The 19010-nt window shown below is 39.1% G+C and overlaps 2 protein-coding genes and 1 long non-coding RNA gene across 9 annotated transcripts in view; 2 read left to right on the forward strand and 1 right to left on the reverse strand.

The window, feature by feature from the left end:
* The first annotated feature begins 5058 nt into the window (after positions 1-5058).
* Positions 5059-8457, forward strand: LOC102225011 (transmembrane emp24 domain-containing protein 1). Its single transcript, XM_005801546.2, has 4 exons — positions 5059-5491; positions 6310-6407; positions 6503-6689; positions 6770-8457. Exons 1-4 carry the CDS (start codon positions 5318-5320, stop codon positions 6986-6988), a joined length of 678 nt encoding a protein of 225 aa, XP_005801603.1. The 5' UTR covers positions 5059-5317; the 3' UTR covers positions 6989-8457.
* Positions 8458-8492: 35 nt separating this feature from the next.
* LOC102231683 (dynamin-2) overlaps positions 8493-19010 on the reverse strand; it is a 30525-nt gene continuing 20007 nt past the window's right edge. For 6 of the 7 annotated variants that reach the window (XM_005801492.2, XM_023349592.1, XM_005801491.2 and 3 more), the window contains 7 exons: positions 17102-17212; positions 14115-14224; positions 13877-13988; positions 13492-13656; positions 13160-13383; positions 12808-13059; positions 10235-12505 (listed from right to left, as the gene is read on the reverse strand). In XM_005801492.2, the coding sequence (XP_005801549.1) occupies positions 12433-12505; positions 12808-13059; positions 13160-13383; positions 13492-13656; positions 13877-13988; positions 14115-14224; positions 17102-17212 (1047 nt within the window). In that variant the 3' untranslated portion in view covers positions 10235-12432. Of the gene's footprint in view, positions 9056-10234; positions 12506-12807; positions 13060-13159; positions 13384-13491; positions 13657-13876; positions 13989-14114; positions 14225-17101; positions 17213-19010 lie in introns of those variants that run through there. The other variant, XM_023349593.1, reaches the window with a different exon arrangement.
* LOC111611722 lies at positions 16299-17087 on the forward strand. The gene is made up of 2 exons (XR_002754183.1): positions 16299-16531; positions 16806-17087. It is a non-coding gene; the product is annotated as an uncharacterized LOC111611722 (long non-coding RNA).

A 19010-nucleotide genomic window follows, 5' to 3' on the forward strand; every position in this document is an offset into this window, starting at 1 on the left:
AGACGACCATATAAGTGAAGTGGAGATCAGACAATGTGCATTTTAACCCTGTTTCACGCCCTCCCACTTCACTGCAACAGCTAAGTCTTTCACACTTCCTCTCATCTGTACAGTTTCTTTGCGGCTAGTCTACACGTTTAAGCAGCAGCATTTGTACACAGAGTCAAGTTTAGGATCTTCTCATTCTCATCATTGTTCAGAGGAAATAAAGTCTGGTCACATAATTTTAGTATAACCACTAAAACATTTCTGTCTGTTTTGAAAGCCACAATATTCTATTCAAGGGAAACGGTCCTGATATACTTTCTAAAGTCTTTATCTTTTAAAATGTTGATTGTGTTTCTTTGGCAGTTTTTTTTTCACTGTTCATAGGGAATGACTAAGTCCAGTTTTACAATTTGTCCAAGCAAAAAACAAGATTAAAATGTTTTGTTTTAAAGATAAAACAATCAGTGATTAAGTCTATGTGAAAGGTTTGATCTAATATAGTTAAACATTGTCAAACTAAACTTACAACTGACCCTTTACTCCTGAACTTTTTTCTTATTTTGTAGATGTTGTGACCTTCCAGTCCAGTTGAATAGCCTTTATTGATCATATTGAACAACTCGCTGCACAATGGTCTTTTTTTCTGACCTCAACTGGTTCCTGAATGCTGCAGCATAGAACGTGTCTATTTAACATCTGCTTTAGCTTTCTGTCTTCTGTGTGGGTTTCCTTGTGCTCCTCATCAAGTTTATGTGAAGTAGGGTTAAAAGTTTATTGCCACTTTTCAGTTTTATTATATCATTTCTGCAAAAATAGACTCTCATTATGGTTAGAAATTTTCCTCTTGACTCCTTATGTGCTTTGGGCACATAATTATTTTTTGTTGATTTTTTTTCTTAGATTGTTTTGTATTGACTTTAGTTGAATGACTTTTGTTTAAAACATACTTTGGAGTTTTGATCGTTCCTTTTTGTAATTAACTTGGTCTCCTTAATTTGTGGTGCTGTTGGGCCGCCTATAGGCTGGGTTTCGACATGTTTGGAGTCGGCCCTACCGCCCTCCGCTCGCTCCACCACCAGGAGGATGCGTCCTGACGCGGTGTGCGCTCGTCCCCAGTAGCTGTCGGCCGCCGCTGACGTCTCCAGCCTGCCATGCAGTATTTTTGTTAGCCTTTGCTTGTTTTCCTGGTGATTTTGGCCTGGTGGGACTGGTTGACCTGTTTTAGATTCTTTCTTTGCAGTAGATTCTTTTTGTTGCTTCAGTCCGGTGCTAGTAGGGGCTTCGACGGCCCTGTTTAGGGTTGGCCCCCTGCTGTACCGTTTTGTTCTTTTTGATAGGCTCACCAGGTCCAACTTCCTGTTAATACTTTTGGGATTTTTGGTTTTCCCTTTCTTTTTTTGGGACACGGGGAACTGAGCATATTTAATCATCTTTTTCCTGCACAGAAAATTAAAGCAGCTGAACCAAAAGAAAAGTTCGAGAGTTTTAAAATAAAATCATTTTTTGAACCCTCAGTTTGCCTACGTGTCCTTGTTGCTGTGCCCTTGTTGGACGTAACATATTTATGGGGGCTAGTTTAAACAAAGTTTACCTTTCAGGAACTAGTTGTGTCATGAGGTTGTTTTTGGGTTTGTGGCAGTTATGCTGGTTTTTCTGTGCATTTTTGGAACAGTTTGCGTGCGTTGCGGTGGTTTAATTAGAACATTTGGGCGTGGTGTTGTTGTAGATTTATTTGTGCATGAGCTTTTGGTAAAAAGTGTAGAATCAGATACACCTGCTGCGCTCAGTGGCGTTGAAAGTAAGTCAGACCATGTGTTGGATTTAAAAAAAACTAATGTAACGTGTTTTTATTGTAAAAAGAGAGGACACATTGTGGCCAACTGTCCGGTTTTAAAGAAAAAGAACGCTAAGTCGGTCGCTCTAATTAAAACTGTAAATCACGCTACCCAGTCACTTTTAACAAAAAAAGTCTTGTGAGGATGCTGATTTTAAGCCTTTTGTTATGGATGGGTTTGTTTCTGTGTCTCTTACTGGTGAGAAAATCCATGTAAAAATATTGCGGGATACTGCTGCTTCTCCATTCGTTATTTTGGAGGGGATTTTGCCGTTAAACGGAGACACTGTAATTGGTTCTGATGTGCCAGTTTGTGGTTTTGGAATGCAAGACATTGGTGTTCCTCTGCACAAAGTCGTGATCCAGTCTGAGCTGCGGTCTGGTAACGCTGTGGTTGAGGTGCGCCCTAGTTTCCCAATGCCGTCTTCGTGATCATGGGCAACGACTTGGCTGGGGGTCGAGTGTTAGTTACTCCAGACGTTACACCCGTCCCGGTGTTGAGCACCTGTCCAGATGAGCTCGTTCGTACTTTCCCTGATGTGTTCACGTCGTGCGCAGTTACGCGCGCAGCACTTAAGCGTCGGCAGGAGGACAATAAAGATGACTTGGACTTGAGTGAAAGTTTTCTCTGCAACGCTGAATCCGAACGTGTCCCATTAAAGAAAAGTGTGGAGGAGGACATGTTGGATGCGAATGCTCTGCCATTGTCCAGACAGCAGTTGATGGAGCTCCAAAAAACTGACAAAAGCTTAGCACCTTTATTTAACGATGCATTAACTGATAAGCCTGACTCCATTTCTACTGGCTATTTCTTAAATGATGGGCTTTTGATGCGTAAATGGTAAAACACCTTCAAATAGACTTCTTTTCAGTGCGGCCAAAATACTGCATTAAAGTATTAGATCAGTTATCTTTATGAGCTTGAAGTCTTTAGAGAAGTCAGATCTAGGGGTGTGCTTATGGAAATATTTGTACATTCCACCAAGAGGACATTTATGAGGTCAAACACTGATGTTGGACTAGAAGGAGAAATCCACCCCAAAGGTTTTGTAGCACCATGCAGACCAGTGACGTTCATGTTTTCAAGAGTTTATCTATTTTACAACACGGACACGTCCACATTTTCTTTTGAGCTGACCTTTGGTCGCTGACCACTTCCTCATAAAATAATGTGGGGACGTGTTAAAATGATTTGTGCAGATTTCCTCTTTTTTGAGATTTCAGAGTAAAGAGGACAAAATACATACCATATGTTTTTTTGAGGGGGGAAGGACATCGTTTTCTGTGAAAATGAAGGTACAAATATCATTTATAATTTCTTTGTTTGCCGAAGGAAATCCCCCCCAAAATACACAGACGTTTGTCGCAGTAGCGTGGTAAAATGTGTCCTATGTAGAAGCTTTTTCAAAGCTCCTTAAAGGGTATAGATCAGCAGACAGATCACCAGTTTTAACTCCATTGTGGCGATGCACCCTCCATATTTAAGAGGGAACACATCAAAACTAACCTAGACACAGTCAAGTCTGCACGCCACATGTGGCTTTAGGGAAAGGTCTGCAGGTGTAATCTGATATTCACTTCCTCCAAAACAAACTGATTCATGACAGTCCACGAAAACTGTTGAAACTAAATACTTACATTGAATAAAAAGACTCATATACATTTTTCTTCCCAAATTATTCCTATTTGCTAAATGTCACAAATCTTTTGGGATTTTTTTTAAATAACATTTTTTAAAATTCAGAAATGTACATACGTTTTCTTAGTAAAACCTTTTTTGTTTCCTTCCACGAGCTTCTCACTGGAATAGATTTCCAGGAAACTACTGGAATAGACAATATGGAGTATTTCTATTTTTATTGTGGTATCTCAGCTGAGATACCAGGTGGAAAACTGTGGATGTTTGCGAGCCTGATTCACAATTTCCACAATGCTGAAGGAGACACATTCATCTGTTATATACTGATTCTCAGAGTTTAACCTGTTTTGGTGAGAAATCAGATAAACAAAACCAAAAGCTAAACGCTTAAGGAGATTTTTGTCTGAGGCTAGTAAAAACTGTCGTTATCCGAAGTGAAACAAGTCTGAGACTGAAAGGTCACCCAGAGAGAAAGAAATCATTACTTCAAAAGCAACATAAAAAGCCAGATTTCAGTTTCCAAATGCACTCAGTGGCAAAGACTTTGTTTTGACATGTCCTGTGGTTTGATGAAGCTTATTAGACCTAAACATGACTCAGTTATACCAGATGTGCTGAAAAACTATTTACCAAAATTACTAACTACCCAAAACAGAAGTTTCAGGTATGTAGGTTAGCACTAATGAAAGGTATGGCATGCTTTGAATTTTATGAAAGCTACTTTTTTTCCCCTCAATTACCAAACAGAAATTATTTTAAAAATCCAGAATTAAAATCAGACATCAAGAAAATAGATGTCCTTTTATACAGTATCAGTAAATACTTAGTTTCACTTTCACTTATCCTCATCAAAACTCGTGAAGAGTTTTGAACATTTATTTAATTTCTGAGTTTATGTTCATTTGTGTGTGTTGTGTGTGCTGAAAGAAATATGTGGGCCAGTAAGATTCAGATGTTCAGAACTAACAGCGCCTCCTAGAGTCAGAGAACATGATTTGTCGGGAACTGCTCTTCAGTTAAAAATGAAGATAAAAGTTTTTTTACAATCATGGAAAATTGTGGGGCAGTTGTTAGGCTGTTTTTAAAAATCTCATAGAGAATTTTTTTCCCCACAGCACTTAAATTACAACTTTTAAGAAGAATCAATTAAGGTGAATAAAACTCATGAAGTTCTATTTTTTTTATTTTTTTTATTTGGTGCACAAACCCAGAGCTGTGCATCACCCCCATATGACCCCTTATAAAACTTTCGGAAGTGGCCTCTATTTACTAAAATGCAAATGAGAACAGTGGGGGGGAAAAATTAAATTACATGTTTTTTATATACCGTAAATATTATTCCGACAGCTGTCAGTGATTGATTCATTAATAAATGTGTCATCACAGCTAAAAATAAAATCTGGGTTTAACCCTGTTAACTCACAGCAACCTCTCAGCGTCTAACTGTTTGCCTCTGACCTCGTTTGGTCAGGTCATGGCATAATGATCCGCTCCTGAAACTTGGGTATTATTGCACACAGTTTTTCATCTCTGCTGCAAAATGAAACTGAAATAAGTAATAACCGAGAGAAAAACTAAATCATCATGCTGTTTTCATGGCTTTTATTACACTGCAGGCGCACACGTCGTTTGAGTGTGAAGTCCAGACCGCAGAGCGCTTCTGATCCACAGATAGTGGCTCCACTGACTCAGCTTTGACTCAGGACGCAAGCTCTATCTGACAGACTATTGTTCAACCACCGGAGTATGACAGGAAGTAATTACACACATTCAGTGAGTTTGGCTTATTGTGCACAGGAGAAATTACCCAGGTTCTGGTGGAAGTGGAGTCACTTTATTTACTGGACCCTTCAAAGATGACTTCGTCTGCACAGCTCTATCTGATGGGATGTCTGATTCTGACTGTGGGGCTGGCTTTGGATATGGGGCCAAACCAAAACATGGAGTTTACATTTATGCTACCCACAGGCGGCACAGAGTGTTTTTACCAAACTACCACGACAGGTGACACCATGGAGATAGAATACCAGGTAAAAATAATATGAAGAGGAACTTCGGTGCACCTTTTGCTGCTATTTAAGTGTTTTGTTTGGGACATCTTTTAGTTGGCTGTTTTAAAAGTTTGCAAGCAACCGAGTCCAAACTGTTGCTTCAACCAAGCAACAGTTTGGACTTTGGCCTTGTTATCAGAGAGATAAGAAAACCGCTGAAAGTTTTAAAGGCACATGCACAATAATGGGGCAGGACAGAAAACATATGTTTCCTTGTTAAGGTACCTAGCCTGCTACTAAACAGGAATTAGCAAAACATTAGGACCTCTGGCAATGTGGCTAATTAATCTAGTCTAACGTCTAGCTAAGAATCCATAATGTACAACCAAACTCAGAGAAGAAGCCCAACAGATCTATTTCTATTCACAAAATCAGGACAGCCTAAATCACGTATATCTATGCACGCTATTTTCTGAAGAAGAGAGAAAGACACAGTTTGACTGTTAAACCCTAAATTGTTTTTCTTGATGGTCTAAAACACAGATAAAAAAATGACACCACTGTTAGCATGTTGATGCTGCACCCTGTGGAGGCTGCAGACTCTCTGGGGTAGAAGCAGGGTTGGTTGAGCATCCTCACGAACCTCCAAAGTAATGCGTCATCATGGGAAACTAACGTCACCATCAGTTTTTGTCAGACTGAAACCTGATACTTTATAACCTGAGAAAGCTTCGGCTGCTTTGTGTTATTTGGTTTGAATTTCAGGTAGCAGTTCCAAAGATACCAAAAGGCGAACTTGAGCAGCTGCATGGGTTAAAATGTGAGGATGACTCTGGATATGTGACCTTTTTTTGAAGGTAATCGCAGGATCCGGTCTGGATGTTGGGTTTGCCTTGATCTCACCCAGCGGTCAGCGGGTGGTCTCTGAGTTCAGGACATCTGACGGCATCCATATGTGGGTGTTCCTAATGCTTTCCTGCTGATCTGAAGCTAAAACCGTGGTTACCAATAATGTCTCCTTGTTGTTACACATTGTGTTGTCTCTGTCAGGGTGGATCGTACAGAATTTGGAGATTACCGGTTATGCTTTGACAACAGCTTCAGTAAGATGTCTGAGAAGATGGTGTTTTTCAAAGTCGTAATTAACAGTCAAGACAACACATCTGGAGGCCAAGAGGAGTGGATCGACTTCACTGTGACTGAAAGCGTGGCGGACTACAGAATAGAAGAAATCAGGGTGAGAAGGGAAAACTTCTTGTATCTTGTAAGTTGCTGCCTCCCACTGATGCCCCCTGTCTTTTAATCTTTCTGTTTCAGAGAACAATGGACTCGGTGTACCGGCACCTGGAGAAGACCCGTCAGGTCCAGGCTGTGCTGCGGGCCTTTGAGGCCAGGGACCGCTACTTGTTAGAGGACAACCTGTGGCGAGTGTCCTTCTGGTCCTGCCTGAACCTGATGGTGATGCTTGGTGTGGCTGTCACTCAGACTTACACCCTGAGACGTCTCTTTGATAATACCAAGCGGGTCTGCACTTGACAGAACCAGCACATTACTTTTATCCCTCACAGGATAATACGACAGAGAGAACTTTTTTTACTTTTTATTTTGTAAGTTTTGTATTGATATTCCATTGCATCATGTTAATCTACAGATCCATGATTTAGAGATGCTGGTAATTTGAGAAATTTAGTTACCAAAGTGAAACTCATATTTTAGGAAGGTTTGTGATGCATTTTGAGCAGGTAATATCAGTTAATCTGATTACTGTGGTTCACAGGTAATGACCAATGACACAGGCTTAATAAAATACAGAAATATCAAGTCTGACCACTTCATAGAGCTCAGACTGAATGCTTAGTTGAGGTTCTTTTTCGTGAGTCACTACCATGTTGCATGGAAGCGATCAGCCTGTATGCTCCAAGGATTTTGTGGGGGTTTTGTCAGGCCAGCTTGCAATGGAGCTAAAATTGTGCCAGGTTTTTTATTAACGTTTAATTTTTCAAGGTTTGCTTTTACAGCGTTTAATTCTTAATGCCAAATCTCCTAGCTATCTTCATTTTAGCTGGCCGTTTTAGCTTGCTGACCAATAAAACATTGTGATAACATAATCGTTAAAGGAGGCCTGATACTTTAAACAGGTGCCAAGTCCTGCAAGAAAATAAATAAGTATCTTCCTGGAGGTAGAAGCTGGGGAAAGAATGAACTGTTGTGAAAAGAACTGACAGATTGCTGTGCGGACTTTGGACATGAGAAAACTCAGTGGACCAACAGCAGTAGATGACATGACTTCCTAAATCATCAACTTTGGAAACGTCACAGTGGACTCGGACAGCTTTGATTCTCAAATTTTTCTCCACTCTGGGACCTTAATTTCCAGATTAAATGTGAAATTAAATGTGCATCATAACAGTCCAGTTGTTTTTCACCTTATGCCTCTTATATCATCACTGGTTTAGAAGTAGCTAATAATAAAAACTGAAAACGCTGAAACTCGTGTCCTAAATAAATCAGGGTGTTGATACTTGATGTTTAGAGCTGATGACTTTTCAGGTCTACAAATTCATGAATGCTTCTTTTAACCACACTTCTTCCTTCCACTCATTTTGTTCATTAATAGGGTTGGATACAGCGACAACCACTTGTGGAGTCGTCAACCTCTCAAATGAGTGTGTAGGTTACACAATTGCATATATATTTAAGTCATAATAATCACACCAAAGAGAAAGTAAAACTTATAAATTCATGAATTTGAAGTGCTGAGATTAACTGTTTGATGATCAAATATACTTACAGACGATATAATTCAATCATAAAAGCCATAATGTATTGATATTTGCAAATATTGTCAAGTGAATCTAGAAAGCCATAATTTGCTCCAATGTTATTTTATTAAATACAATTAACAGTCTTATTGATATTTCAAACCGTCAGAGAAATCATTTCCAAATACTACCCTCATTGGATCATAGCTTGGTAAAAAAAAAAAAAAAAAAGAATAAAAAAAATCTGTTTAACAAACATCAAATCCAAACACTGGGATTCAACAGAGGAAGTTAAATGCTCACAAAGATGGATGCCTTGTATATATATATATTTATATATATACATCACTGTATTTTGTTTTATGTTGTTTTTATATTAATTAACCAGGGTCCTTACGTTCTGACAATTATTTTCAAATGTAACAACCAGTTTCTTGGACAAGATTGCTTCGACTTTAGAAAAAACAAAAGGTATAAAAAAAAAGTCCTTTTGTCCACCTCTTGGTTTTACCATTGTCTGATAAAGGTTCAATAAACAGATTTCCTGCAGATCTCAAATTTTCTGTAAAAGATATGACAATATTTATATAATATTCAGGGCTACTCCCAACATGAACTAAATGGTTAAATACCTTTGTTACAGTTTATTGCCCCTGAAGAAGCTTCAGCAGCTCAAAATGTCAAAACAAGGCGTCTTGTGATGCGGCTTTATGTCCTTTAGAAAAGGTAAAGAACATAAAGCATGCAGCTCCTCTGTGTCTTCATTGCCAAACTTCTTCAAGTTCAATGCCTGCTGGTTTGGGGTCACCACTGTTTTCCACGGGGTGCCGGTGGGGGGCGCCTGTTCAGGAACAATCAGCCTACGTTAGTGTGTTGACCTTGTGAGATGCAGTAAAGAAATGGTTTTGCAGATTTTCTGCAAAGAAGCAAACATCAACCTGATATTTACACAATAACTCAAAGAGAACGGTGGACAGTTTTACATTTTAGGGGGGTTCAGTTGGACAATTCAGGGAACATGAATAAAATATTGATACTTGCCCTAAAATTGACCATGGATCACATTGAAGTAAGTTTTTTTTTCTTCTTATATTCTACTAAGCTTTCAACCGCATGACAAAAAACAGACGAAAAGCTGAAAATACATTGCTATATTGCAACAAACTTACTAGGAGGTGGCAAGATCCACCAGTCGGGACATGACTGCTGCATTATGGGTAACTAATCAGTGACTAAAGGGGTGTGTTAAAAAAGACAAAGTGGAGTTTAAACATTGAGATCATTCTTTCTGGAAAAAAACACAGATGGTTCTTATTTAAGGACAAAGGCAACATGTGCATGCAGATCATGGCATTCCTCCATTGAAATCTGAGCAAAGTCATAATTACAAGTTTGATTGGATGAGAAAAGTTTGAGAAATGTCCAGAAACCAAACTCTCTTATTGAAAAAAGCTTGAAATGTTTTAAAATGAAAAGATATAGAGACAAGTTAAAAAAGGGAAAACTGTTTGCCATTTTGGCTGTTCATTGGTTTATTCAAAGCTTTAGTTTTGCCATTAAAACATACCTATGTGAAGCTAGGATATTTGCAAGAATATCCAGAACGTTTTCCAAATACTAATGTGGGATTAAATGGGATCAATAATTTTTCAGTTTCTATAGAAAATGTTTGAGTTTGCAGAGAAAAGCAGATTGTTTGCTGCCTAATCTTCCTTTATACTCTTTCCTACAGTGATGCAGTTTTGCAGTGCAACTGCATGTATGGAAACAAACATAAATATACAATTGTATGTGACCTAAAGGAACATATTTAATAAGACTTCTATTGTGTTTATGCAAATATTTTTGCATGACAGAACAAGTATGGAGGTAAAGATCACTAACCTACTTGTAAAAACAAAAGAAGAAATTGAAATACAAAGTGTATCTGTTCGGTTTAGGAATCGGAGCAGAAAACTAATAAAGGTTCTGTATCCGAGACAGAAACAGCAGATCACACAGGACACAAGAAGACACCAACCACCAAAACCAGTCCCTTTATTGAACACACCTCTTTATTTACTTTTCTTTCTAAACCAGGTCATGATGTTTATTAAAAATCCATTAATTGCTACAGAGGCACTTCATAAGGGTTTGCAAAACAAAAAGAAAGATGTTTGAGGGATGGTTTCCAACCCCTTCCTGCAGTTTCAGAAAGGGGAGGGAATAAGGATGGATGATACACACAGACAGTATTCCTACATGTTCATGTAGATTTTACAGTCTTCACATGGACAAACTGGAGTGACAGGCATGTGGGAATTTAGTTTTTTTTCTTTTTTTTTAATCTATCATGGTAATTATTCTTAGGATCCAATGCTGATTTTGTTTTAGGTTTTCAGGCTCTGTCACTGAAATAAAGATCAGGAGAAAAGAAAACAGGCACAAAGTATACATCCTGTCTTAAGACAGCAATATGGGATTTATATAAATCATTTTCTTCAATCTTTTAATGGTTGTGTAATTTTTTTTTCTCCGTGTTCTACGCAGCTCCTCTGATGGAACCTGCACTTTTTCACCAACCCGCCCACCAAATCACCACCACAAAAAAAAAGAGAAGAAAATCTAAGTGGCCCATTATCACTCCCAACTTAAACCATTCCCCCCCAACCCCTGAAGATCAAGAATGAAAAAAAGATAAAAATTTTATATATATATATATAGATATATATCTATATATATACCTATATATATATATAAAGAACAAACCCTTAAAAAGCAATCAGACATTTCTCAGCATATAATTACAGCTGTGTTTGTAAAGACCCAGTAACACTCCCAACAAAACCCGTCGCTGCAGCAGAATTGAAATAAATGGAGCAAAAGTTAAGGAATTGGGTAAGATAGAAGCTGAATCGAGCTACTAGAAGTGCGTCCAAAAACCATGAAAAAGAACAAATGCCCAGGTTATAAATAATAGGAGCTGAAAAATTATTTTTAGAATCCTGAGGTTAAAAAAAAAAATTCAATGAATTGACAGTCCTTTTTTTTTACTGTAAAGACTGATGAGGCTGTTTTACATTTCCTGGGATGATTATGCCTAATATTTATGTATATAAACCCTGTGAGAAAATGAGACATCTCTTCTGTAAAGGCCAGCTATTTACAATATACCTGACGCCTGGAAGCAGAACCAATAACTGTAATAATAATAATAATAATAATACATTTTCTTAAGGAGAAACTAGACATCTTCCTGCTCTGTGACCCAGATATCATCTCAACACTCAGCAGCTCAGAATCTAATCCTCTTTCACAGAAATCTGCTCTTTTTGAATCAGCTAATCTAGGAATTAGACTCAACCTCACCAAAATCTCAATGGGATTAAGAGAAAAGAAGGATTATTAACCAAACTTTAACGTTTCTGAAAGAGCAGACAGGCTTCAGTCTGTCTCCCTCTCCTGGAGGTGTGGGGGTGCATAGTGTCCAGACTACAGCATCCGTGCTACGAGTGGTTTCTTGCAAAGCCCCAGTGGCTAGAAGTGCTTGGACTAAAGAAAAATAATCTTTTCTATATGAAGAAACGGAGGCAGAACGATTATGAATAACTTGCATCTTGTCTTGGTGTGTTTTATGAGTCGACTCTGAACTTAATTTTAAAGCTACATTTATAATGGTCATCAGGAAAGACAGTCACTCAAATGAAGACAACACAAGAACAAATTATTTATATCTGACACCATCATAGACATCATGTTAAGTAACTGTTTTCAGTATGAAATGAGTTGGGATGTGAAAAACCAGCAAAACATCAACAATAATGTATTCTATACCCAGAGTATCTGGGGCTAAAAATGGAGGGAGTGGAGGAAAAGAGGAGGGGAGACACCGTGTACCAGATAATATGAGACTATATGTAGCATGTGGCTGAGAACCAGTTGAATTAAAAAAACAGAATATTTAAAAGAAAATTTGAAATGAATTTGAAATGTTTGCTAAAGGCATTGATGGGTTTTAGTTTGCAAGACATGGCAGGCAAATGGAAAATTTAAGTGATAAAATGTTTTTTTTGCTTCTTGTGCGTGTAAATAGAAAGTATTAGCAGCTTATTAACATTGCTTGTAATCTACACGTCACTTAGTCATCCCCTCCCGTTGACCCCCTCCATTCCAGGCCAACAGTGTGCAGAAACACATCCAGGAACAAAAAAGCATGCTAAGGTGGGCTTGGCCACAGGTCTAGTCTAGCAGGGAAGGCTCTGCAGGACGAATAATGGTGGGCCGGTGAGATGGGGCACCAGGGGGTCTTCGGCTGCAACGGGGAGAGAAGATACAGACAAGGTGTGAGACGCGCTCACAAAGAGACAGCGATGAAACCAAACAACCCAAAGAGAGAAGAAACAAGAGGTAGAGAGGAAGAGGAAACCAACAATAAAAAGACAAGAATGAGTTCAAAGAAATGCGATAAAGGTGGAGGAAAAGGGTGAGGTGGGGGGAAATCATACTAAATGTTTCCAACTTTAGAAAGACACGATCATTAGATGTTGGTGATAAAATGTTATAAATGAAGTGCAACAAGATTAGTGATTATTGCGGCTTTGTTCAAAGTCTTACCTGGGAACACCGGGTGGGACACGGGCAGGTCGGGATGGGATCAGTGGTGGAGCGCTGAACGGATCCTGGCTGCTGTTGAAGGCACCGGCGGGTGGAACAGGGCGGGAGGGGATCGGAGGGGCACCAAACGCTGGGGAGGGATTAAAGGCTGGGGTGGCGTTCATGGAGGGCCCAGGAGTCGGGCCCCGAACAGCGGGAGGACGGTTGGGGGGCTGGGACGATGAAGGAGGTGGTCTTCGCTGAGGGGTTGGGCTGCAACAGATACATATCTTTAAATGTAGCCAACGCTAGAATAGTAAATCATTTGATGCTAAAATAAAAACTGTTCGATAAAGCAACATTTCTGAACTACCTGGAATCCTGGAGCCAATTGTCGCTTACGGGTGGTGGAACTGGCGTGGAGATGGTGTTGGCGGTGATGTCGCCGATGATGTGCAGCGCTTCCTTGAGGGCGTGATACATGCGCAGCATTTCGTCCCTGTGCTGGGCCTGGTCAGCCGACTCCTCCATCAGGCTGTTCTGGTCCCCTGATGAGTAAAGATAAGCCAGCAGCTCCGAGTGGATGAAATCCTTCGCCTGGAAGGATCGTCACAATGACAAGGACTTATTTTCACAGGAGCAACTGTCTGAACCACATATGAGACAAAACGCTCTTCGCCTGCAGGTTCTGCTGGCTCCGCTCACATTGTTGATCATGAGGTGCATGATGGTTTTGGGCACAAGGTCTCTGATGGATTTGTTGATGATGCCGATGTACGAGTCCACCAGGTTGCGGATGGTTTCCACCTGCCGCTCCAACTGAGGATCCATGGAGAACGTGTCTGTGGGTACCGTCTCTTCGTTCTCCACCTTAGCCAAAGAAAACCCCCAAAGAAAACCATAATAAAATGAAAGGAGGGCTGGAATACTATATTTTACAGAATTATAAAGGCATCATTTGAATAGAAATGACCACAAACAGTCTTAAAAACAAATTATTAGTCTTTTACTACCTTGTTTACATAACATAAAATAAAAGTACCAAGTTGGAGTCCAAGAGTTACCAATGTTGGTAAATTGTTAGTCATACCTGGTCTTTTTCAGGATAAACCCCGGCCCTGAGGAAGGACGCCTTCCAGCTGTCAACATCTTCCTGAGAATCACAGGCCAGCTCTATTTGTCGATGATCCTTGTAGACGTTTCTGTTCAGACAAAGAAAAACAATAAAGTTTTCCTGCAGGCTATATCTAACATTACGCCACGCAAGAGAACAGAAATCAATAGGATAATATTGATGTGCATCCGCTGGGGTAAACTAATGTGCCGACCTCTGTTCAATGTTGAAGATTGCAAAGATGTGCTTTGTGGACATAAAGCCTTTCTCCACGTCTCTGAGCTTCAGGTTGTCCAGAGGCAGCATGTACTTCTTTTCTTTTTCCTTAAATAAGACGAAGAACAAATGTAACTAAATACGATGCAAACTATAAAAACAACTTTACAGACACAGGTGCCGTCATTTTGAGTTCATACATGCAAATATCTATGACTACATCTGTTTAACCCTAATCTATTAAATAATGTGATAAAATTTTATTTGTTACAAATATGTTAAAAACAACCTTGGTAACTGGGGAGACATTTTGTTAATGTTTATATATATATTTTTACTTCAGTTAGCAGGAAAACTGCATAGACAGCATCTTCTTAAAAGGACGTATTTTGATTTCCATGCTATTCCATAAGGGTATTATGCAGTTTAAATTGGGTTCTGAAGAAAGGACAAAGCATTCTTTTTTAAATTATTTCACTACTAAGATGTTTGCTATATAAAATTTTACTTTTTATGGGTTATAAAACAAGAAGAATCTTTTCTGCCATTCCTAATCCACAGGGTTTGATATGTCGACTCAACCTTAGCAGCTTCAAATCGTCTGGGAAGAAGGTTTTCCAAAAGCTTTAGGAGTGTGTTCACGTGGATTTGTTTTAACCATTCTTCCAGAAGCACATCTGAGTGGTCGGACACTGATGTTGGACGAGAAGATCTGGCTCACAGCCATCGCTTTAATTTATCCTAAAGGTATTAAAGTGTGCTGAAGTTAGGTATCTATGAATGCCAGTCCATTTCTTCCACAAAGTCACTCATCAAGGTTTTTCTGGACATTTGATAATAATTAGGTCTTCACAGAATCCAGTTCATGCCTATCCTACTTTGAATTAAATTAGATCATGGTGAAAAAGTAATGGTCAGCAGATCAAATACGAGATGTACTTTGAATAAAAAAATTCTCAGGTAACAAACATATTGACTTGGAATAAAGAGTAAATCAAAACCAGATGCATCTGGCGTCTAAAATCATGTTTCTTCTAACCACGCAATCTGTAGGAAGAAAGCCATTGCTGTAAAAGGTATTTATGCACAAGTTTACATCATGTAATTATAAACACATGAATGCATTATTTATTCATCACACATCTCTGTTTCCCTGCATCCTCCCCTGGTCTCCTTAATGATCCCATAACTGTAGGAAGATGTGCATGCTGGTTATAGAGCTGCTGAGCAGATGCACATACTTCCACAGCCACCTCATTATTGGTAACATAGTACATCTAAATGTGGAAATTACCATTCGTCATGTTTTTGTGCAATCTAATCTTCATGGAAGATTAGATTTAGAAGTCCCTGAAGGATTTTTAAAAAATGTGTCCAAGTAGATATGACCTTCAACTTTAAATGTGGGAAAAAAGCATAGCAAAATGTATATATATATATATTTATTTTTAATAAATTTCTTTATTTAACCATGTTTATGGCTCAACTATACATAAAAAACAATCTCAAATATTAAGAATATGTACTTCGCTTTCTTTTGGTGATGGCATTTATTCCGTTCGGCTTCTTATGATTATATATAAAAATAAACATTTAAATAACCTGGATGTGTACAACGCATTTAAACCTTAACATATTCAATGTAATAGTACCATTAAAAAAAAGATAAACCAGCTTTATTACAGAGTCACCAATGCGCAAACATGAAAGAATGCATTTCCTGAGTGTGGACCACCCCCAGGCCCACGAGATGGAGAAATGCATGATGAAGATGAGGAGGAGGAAGAAAAGGAGGAGTTTCTAGGGGGATGGAGTGGGGGTGCCAGCTTTCACTGCTGAGCAGAGACATCTGGAAGCATTTACATCTGCGCTAACACAGAGTGGCGCAGGCCCAAAAGTTACATCACTCAAAGATCTACACAATCCCCCTCCCTCACCACACATCCACACACATCGGAGTAAATCCTTAGTTTCATGTGCAGAAGGAACGAAATGCACATGTGGTGGAAAGAGCCGGACAAAGGCATAAAGTGAACACAGAGTGTGATCATAAAGACACTTGTAGAGTTAAGTCCGACTTCCCAAACACCCAGCAGGAGTTGTGAGGACAAGCGCCTACACACTTGTACACACAATCACCCCCTCCCCTCCGGCCCCAGTAACCCAGTACGATTTCCTGCAAATTCCAAAGTCAGATCCCGGCTGGAACATTTCAGCTTGGCTGCCACGTCAGTTTGCCTACACCATCCTAGCCCGCTTGTTATCCAAGCTTTTCCGCAAGAAAGTCAGTGAAAGGAAGAGAAAACGAAGACAAAGACAGCTGTTTCACTTTTTCATTTGAATCAGTTCTTTAATATTTTTTTAGATTGCGTTTTTGATGGAAGAAGACAACGAAGGCTTGAGAGAGAGCGAGTGGTGAGTAAGCAATAACAATGACAGCTTTGAATTTAAGGCAAAATAGTTTTAAAAACTTTCTCTAATATTTCTTTCGATACTTAACCGATTAATGCTCAAAACTGCTGCTTGCTTAAGATTTTAAAAAGCAGTTTTCACTGATTCATATTGAAGCAGTGTCTCAATGTGTATGCTCTACACTTTATTCTGCACAATAAACAGTTGTGATTTATGTCATTTTATTCTATGTATGACTAGTAGATAATATTTAAGCTATTTGTCCTCTGTCCTACAGTCCTTGTGTAGCGACCTACAGACGCAATGACCTCTGGGTCCTTCCTCTCAGTCCTTTTCACCCCCCACCCAGCCTGCCCAGTGTTCAGACTACCTGTTCCTACGGCTACAGTTGAACAGTAGTCTGCACATTGGTTAGGCCAGGCTGGGATGCACGCAGCTCCTCACCTCTGATGACAACAAACCTCCATAAGGATATGTACAGTCTGTAACATCGTCACCATTTGCTGCAATTTAACCGATTTGTACCTGTTTCTGTCACATTAAAGAAGTCAATGAAGCAGCAGTTCTTCTCACCTCCTCATCTTTGTACCAGGATAGAGATTCGGCCGTCAGCACGAACCAGTATTCCTTGGAGCCTCCTTTCATGATGCTGATATTGAGGGTTAGCCAGCCTTTCCTGATTACCTGCACAATGAAGGGATCGTGTGGAGGAGACAAGGATTGCAGGGAGATGGGGAAACAATAGAAACGGTTAAGCTTTTCTGAAAGTAAGATTTAAAAATGATGAATTATTGATTCAAACACTGACTTACCTGTGTGGTTAAACACTAGTTTTGTTTACGTTTTAAATTAAATGTTATTTAAATGTGATTTTAGTGATAGTTAAGACTTCCTACGAGAGAAGTGCAAAAAGGATGGAATAATCAGAGGATAGTAAAATGTGCATCTTAGAATGGGCAATTAGATGTTAAAAAAATATCCAGACTGAAACTACTGAACAGAAATGAAAGCCTTGTTCTGTTTTACTCAACAGAAAATGAATCAAACCAAGAAAGTGAGACGCTTTCTAGGGCGTGCCTGCCCCAATTTAGGGGCAAATACGAAAGGTCGACGGCGGCGTCAGAAGTTAATCAGAGAGGATCAGAGGTGCTCGATTACACAGAGAAAATGTTAAACAGCTTTCCTTCAGAAGCATACAGAACGAATGTGTTAGTTGAGTCGACAAATGCTGCGTTTTCAGACAAACAAATCTAAACAGCGGCTGGTTACATGTTAAGCGAAGGACGACGAGACAGAAACAGCTAACTGTCGCAGGTTATTTTAGAAAAGTTATTTAGTTTTAAAAGCTCTACTAAAAATCACATCTTTCTACATCGACTCCCATGCACTCCTACTACAATATCAGGAAGTACGTTGTGAAATAAAAGCTGGGGGGCGTGGGGTAATGTGTTGGGTTCATGTCAAATCCTTCTTCAGACTTCGGTTGTACAATTTCTCTCCATTCAGAAGAGAACTTCAGTGGGAGATGGTGGAGGCAGAGAGGGAGCTTATTTACTTGGCGTAATAGTGCCAATATCAATATGGGAGAGGAGGTAACAGAGTTCCTGGAGAGTAATGACTCAAGCTTTACAGAAATGAAAAAAAAAAACCCAAACAAAACGTAAAACTATAAATCCAGTCAGCTGGGAATACTGTTTCCTGTGTTTTACAGTCAGCCTGTGTACGATATAAAGGGGAGTCATAGATGCTCTGGTTTCCTTTTACAAATGTTTATATTGAATGTTCTGCTTAAATGTTGTTGCTGATTTATTGGTTAGTTAAAGCTGACAGACATCTGAGATCAACAACAAAAATGCTTCATAAGACATGTGCGGGGGACATAAAAGCTCCAAGTTCTATATTAAAAGCTTGAGATATGGAAAAAAATGGGACCAAAATAAATCATTTTAGTTTTTTTGCCACTTTTATTGTGATGTAAAACTGAAAGAAAAATACATCTTTTGTGAAGTAGTAAAATATTGTGCTTGCATAAGTGTGTACACCCTCATAACTTGATATATAGCGGTGTCCTAATCAACCTGCCATCATTTCAACAGCCTCTGCTTAACCAGACATACAAATTGAGCTGTAGTTTTTTGCCCCCTTTCTTTCCCTAAAATTTCATTAGCAAGCCAACAATAAAACCCAGGGTCTGCAAAGATCTCATTGTTATGAGAAATGAGTTGGGGCAGCAGGGCACAAAGAGCTTTCAAAGCACTCAATACATCTTAGAATAGTAAAGACGGTCATCAGGTGGCAAGACGGAAATCTTTTCTAACCAAGAAAAGGAATCCAAACCTAGCAGCTAAATTCTGTGAAAACACGTCTTGGGTTTTCCAAAATCAAGTAGGAAAATGTGTTACTGGTCAGATAAAACCCATGTTTCATCAAAAAGCAAGAGTATTTGGAGCAAAAACTGCACATCACCAAAAATGTATCATAC

Source organism: Xiphophorus maculatus, chromosome 16 (genome assembly GCF_002775205.1).
Source record: "Xiphophorus maculatus strain JP 163 A chromosome 16, X_maculatus-5.0-male, whole genome shotgun sequence".
Lineage (NCBI taxonomy): Eukaryota > Metazoa > Chordata > Actinopteri > Cyprinodontiformes > Poeciliidae > Xiphophorus > Xiphophorus maculatus.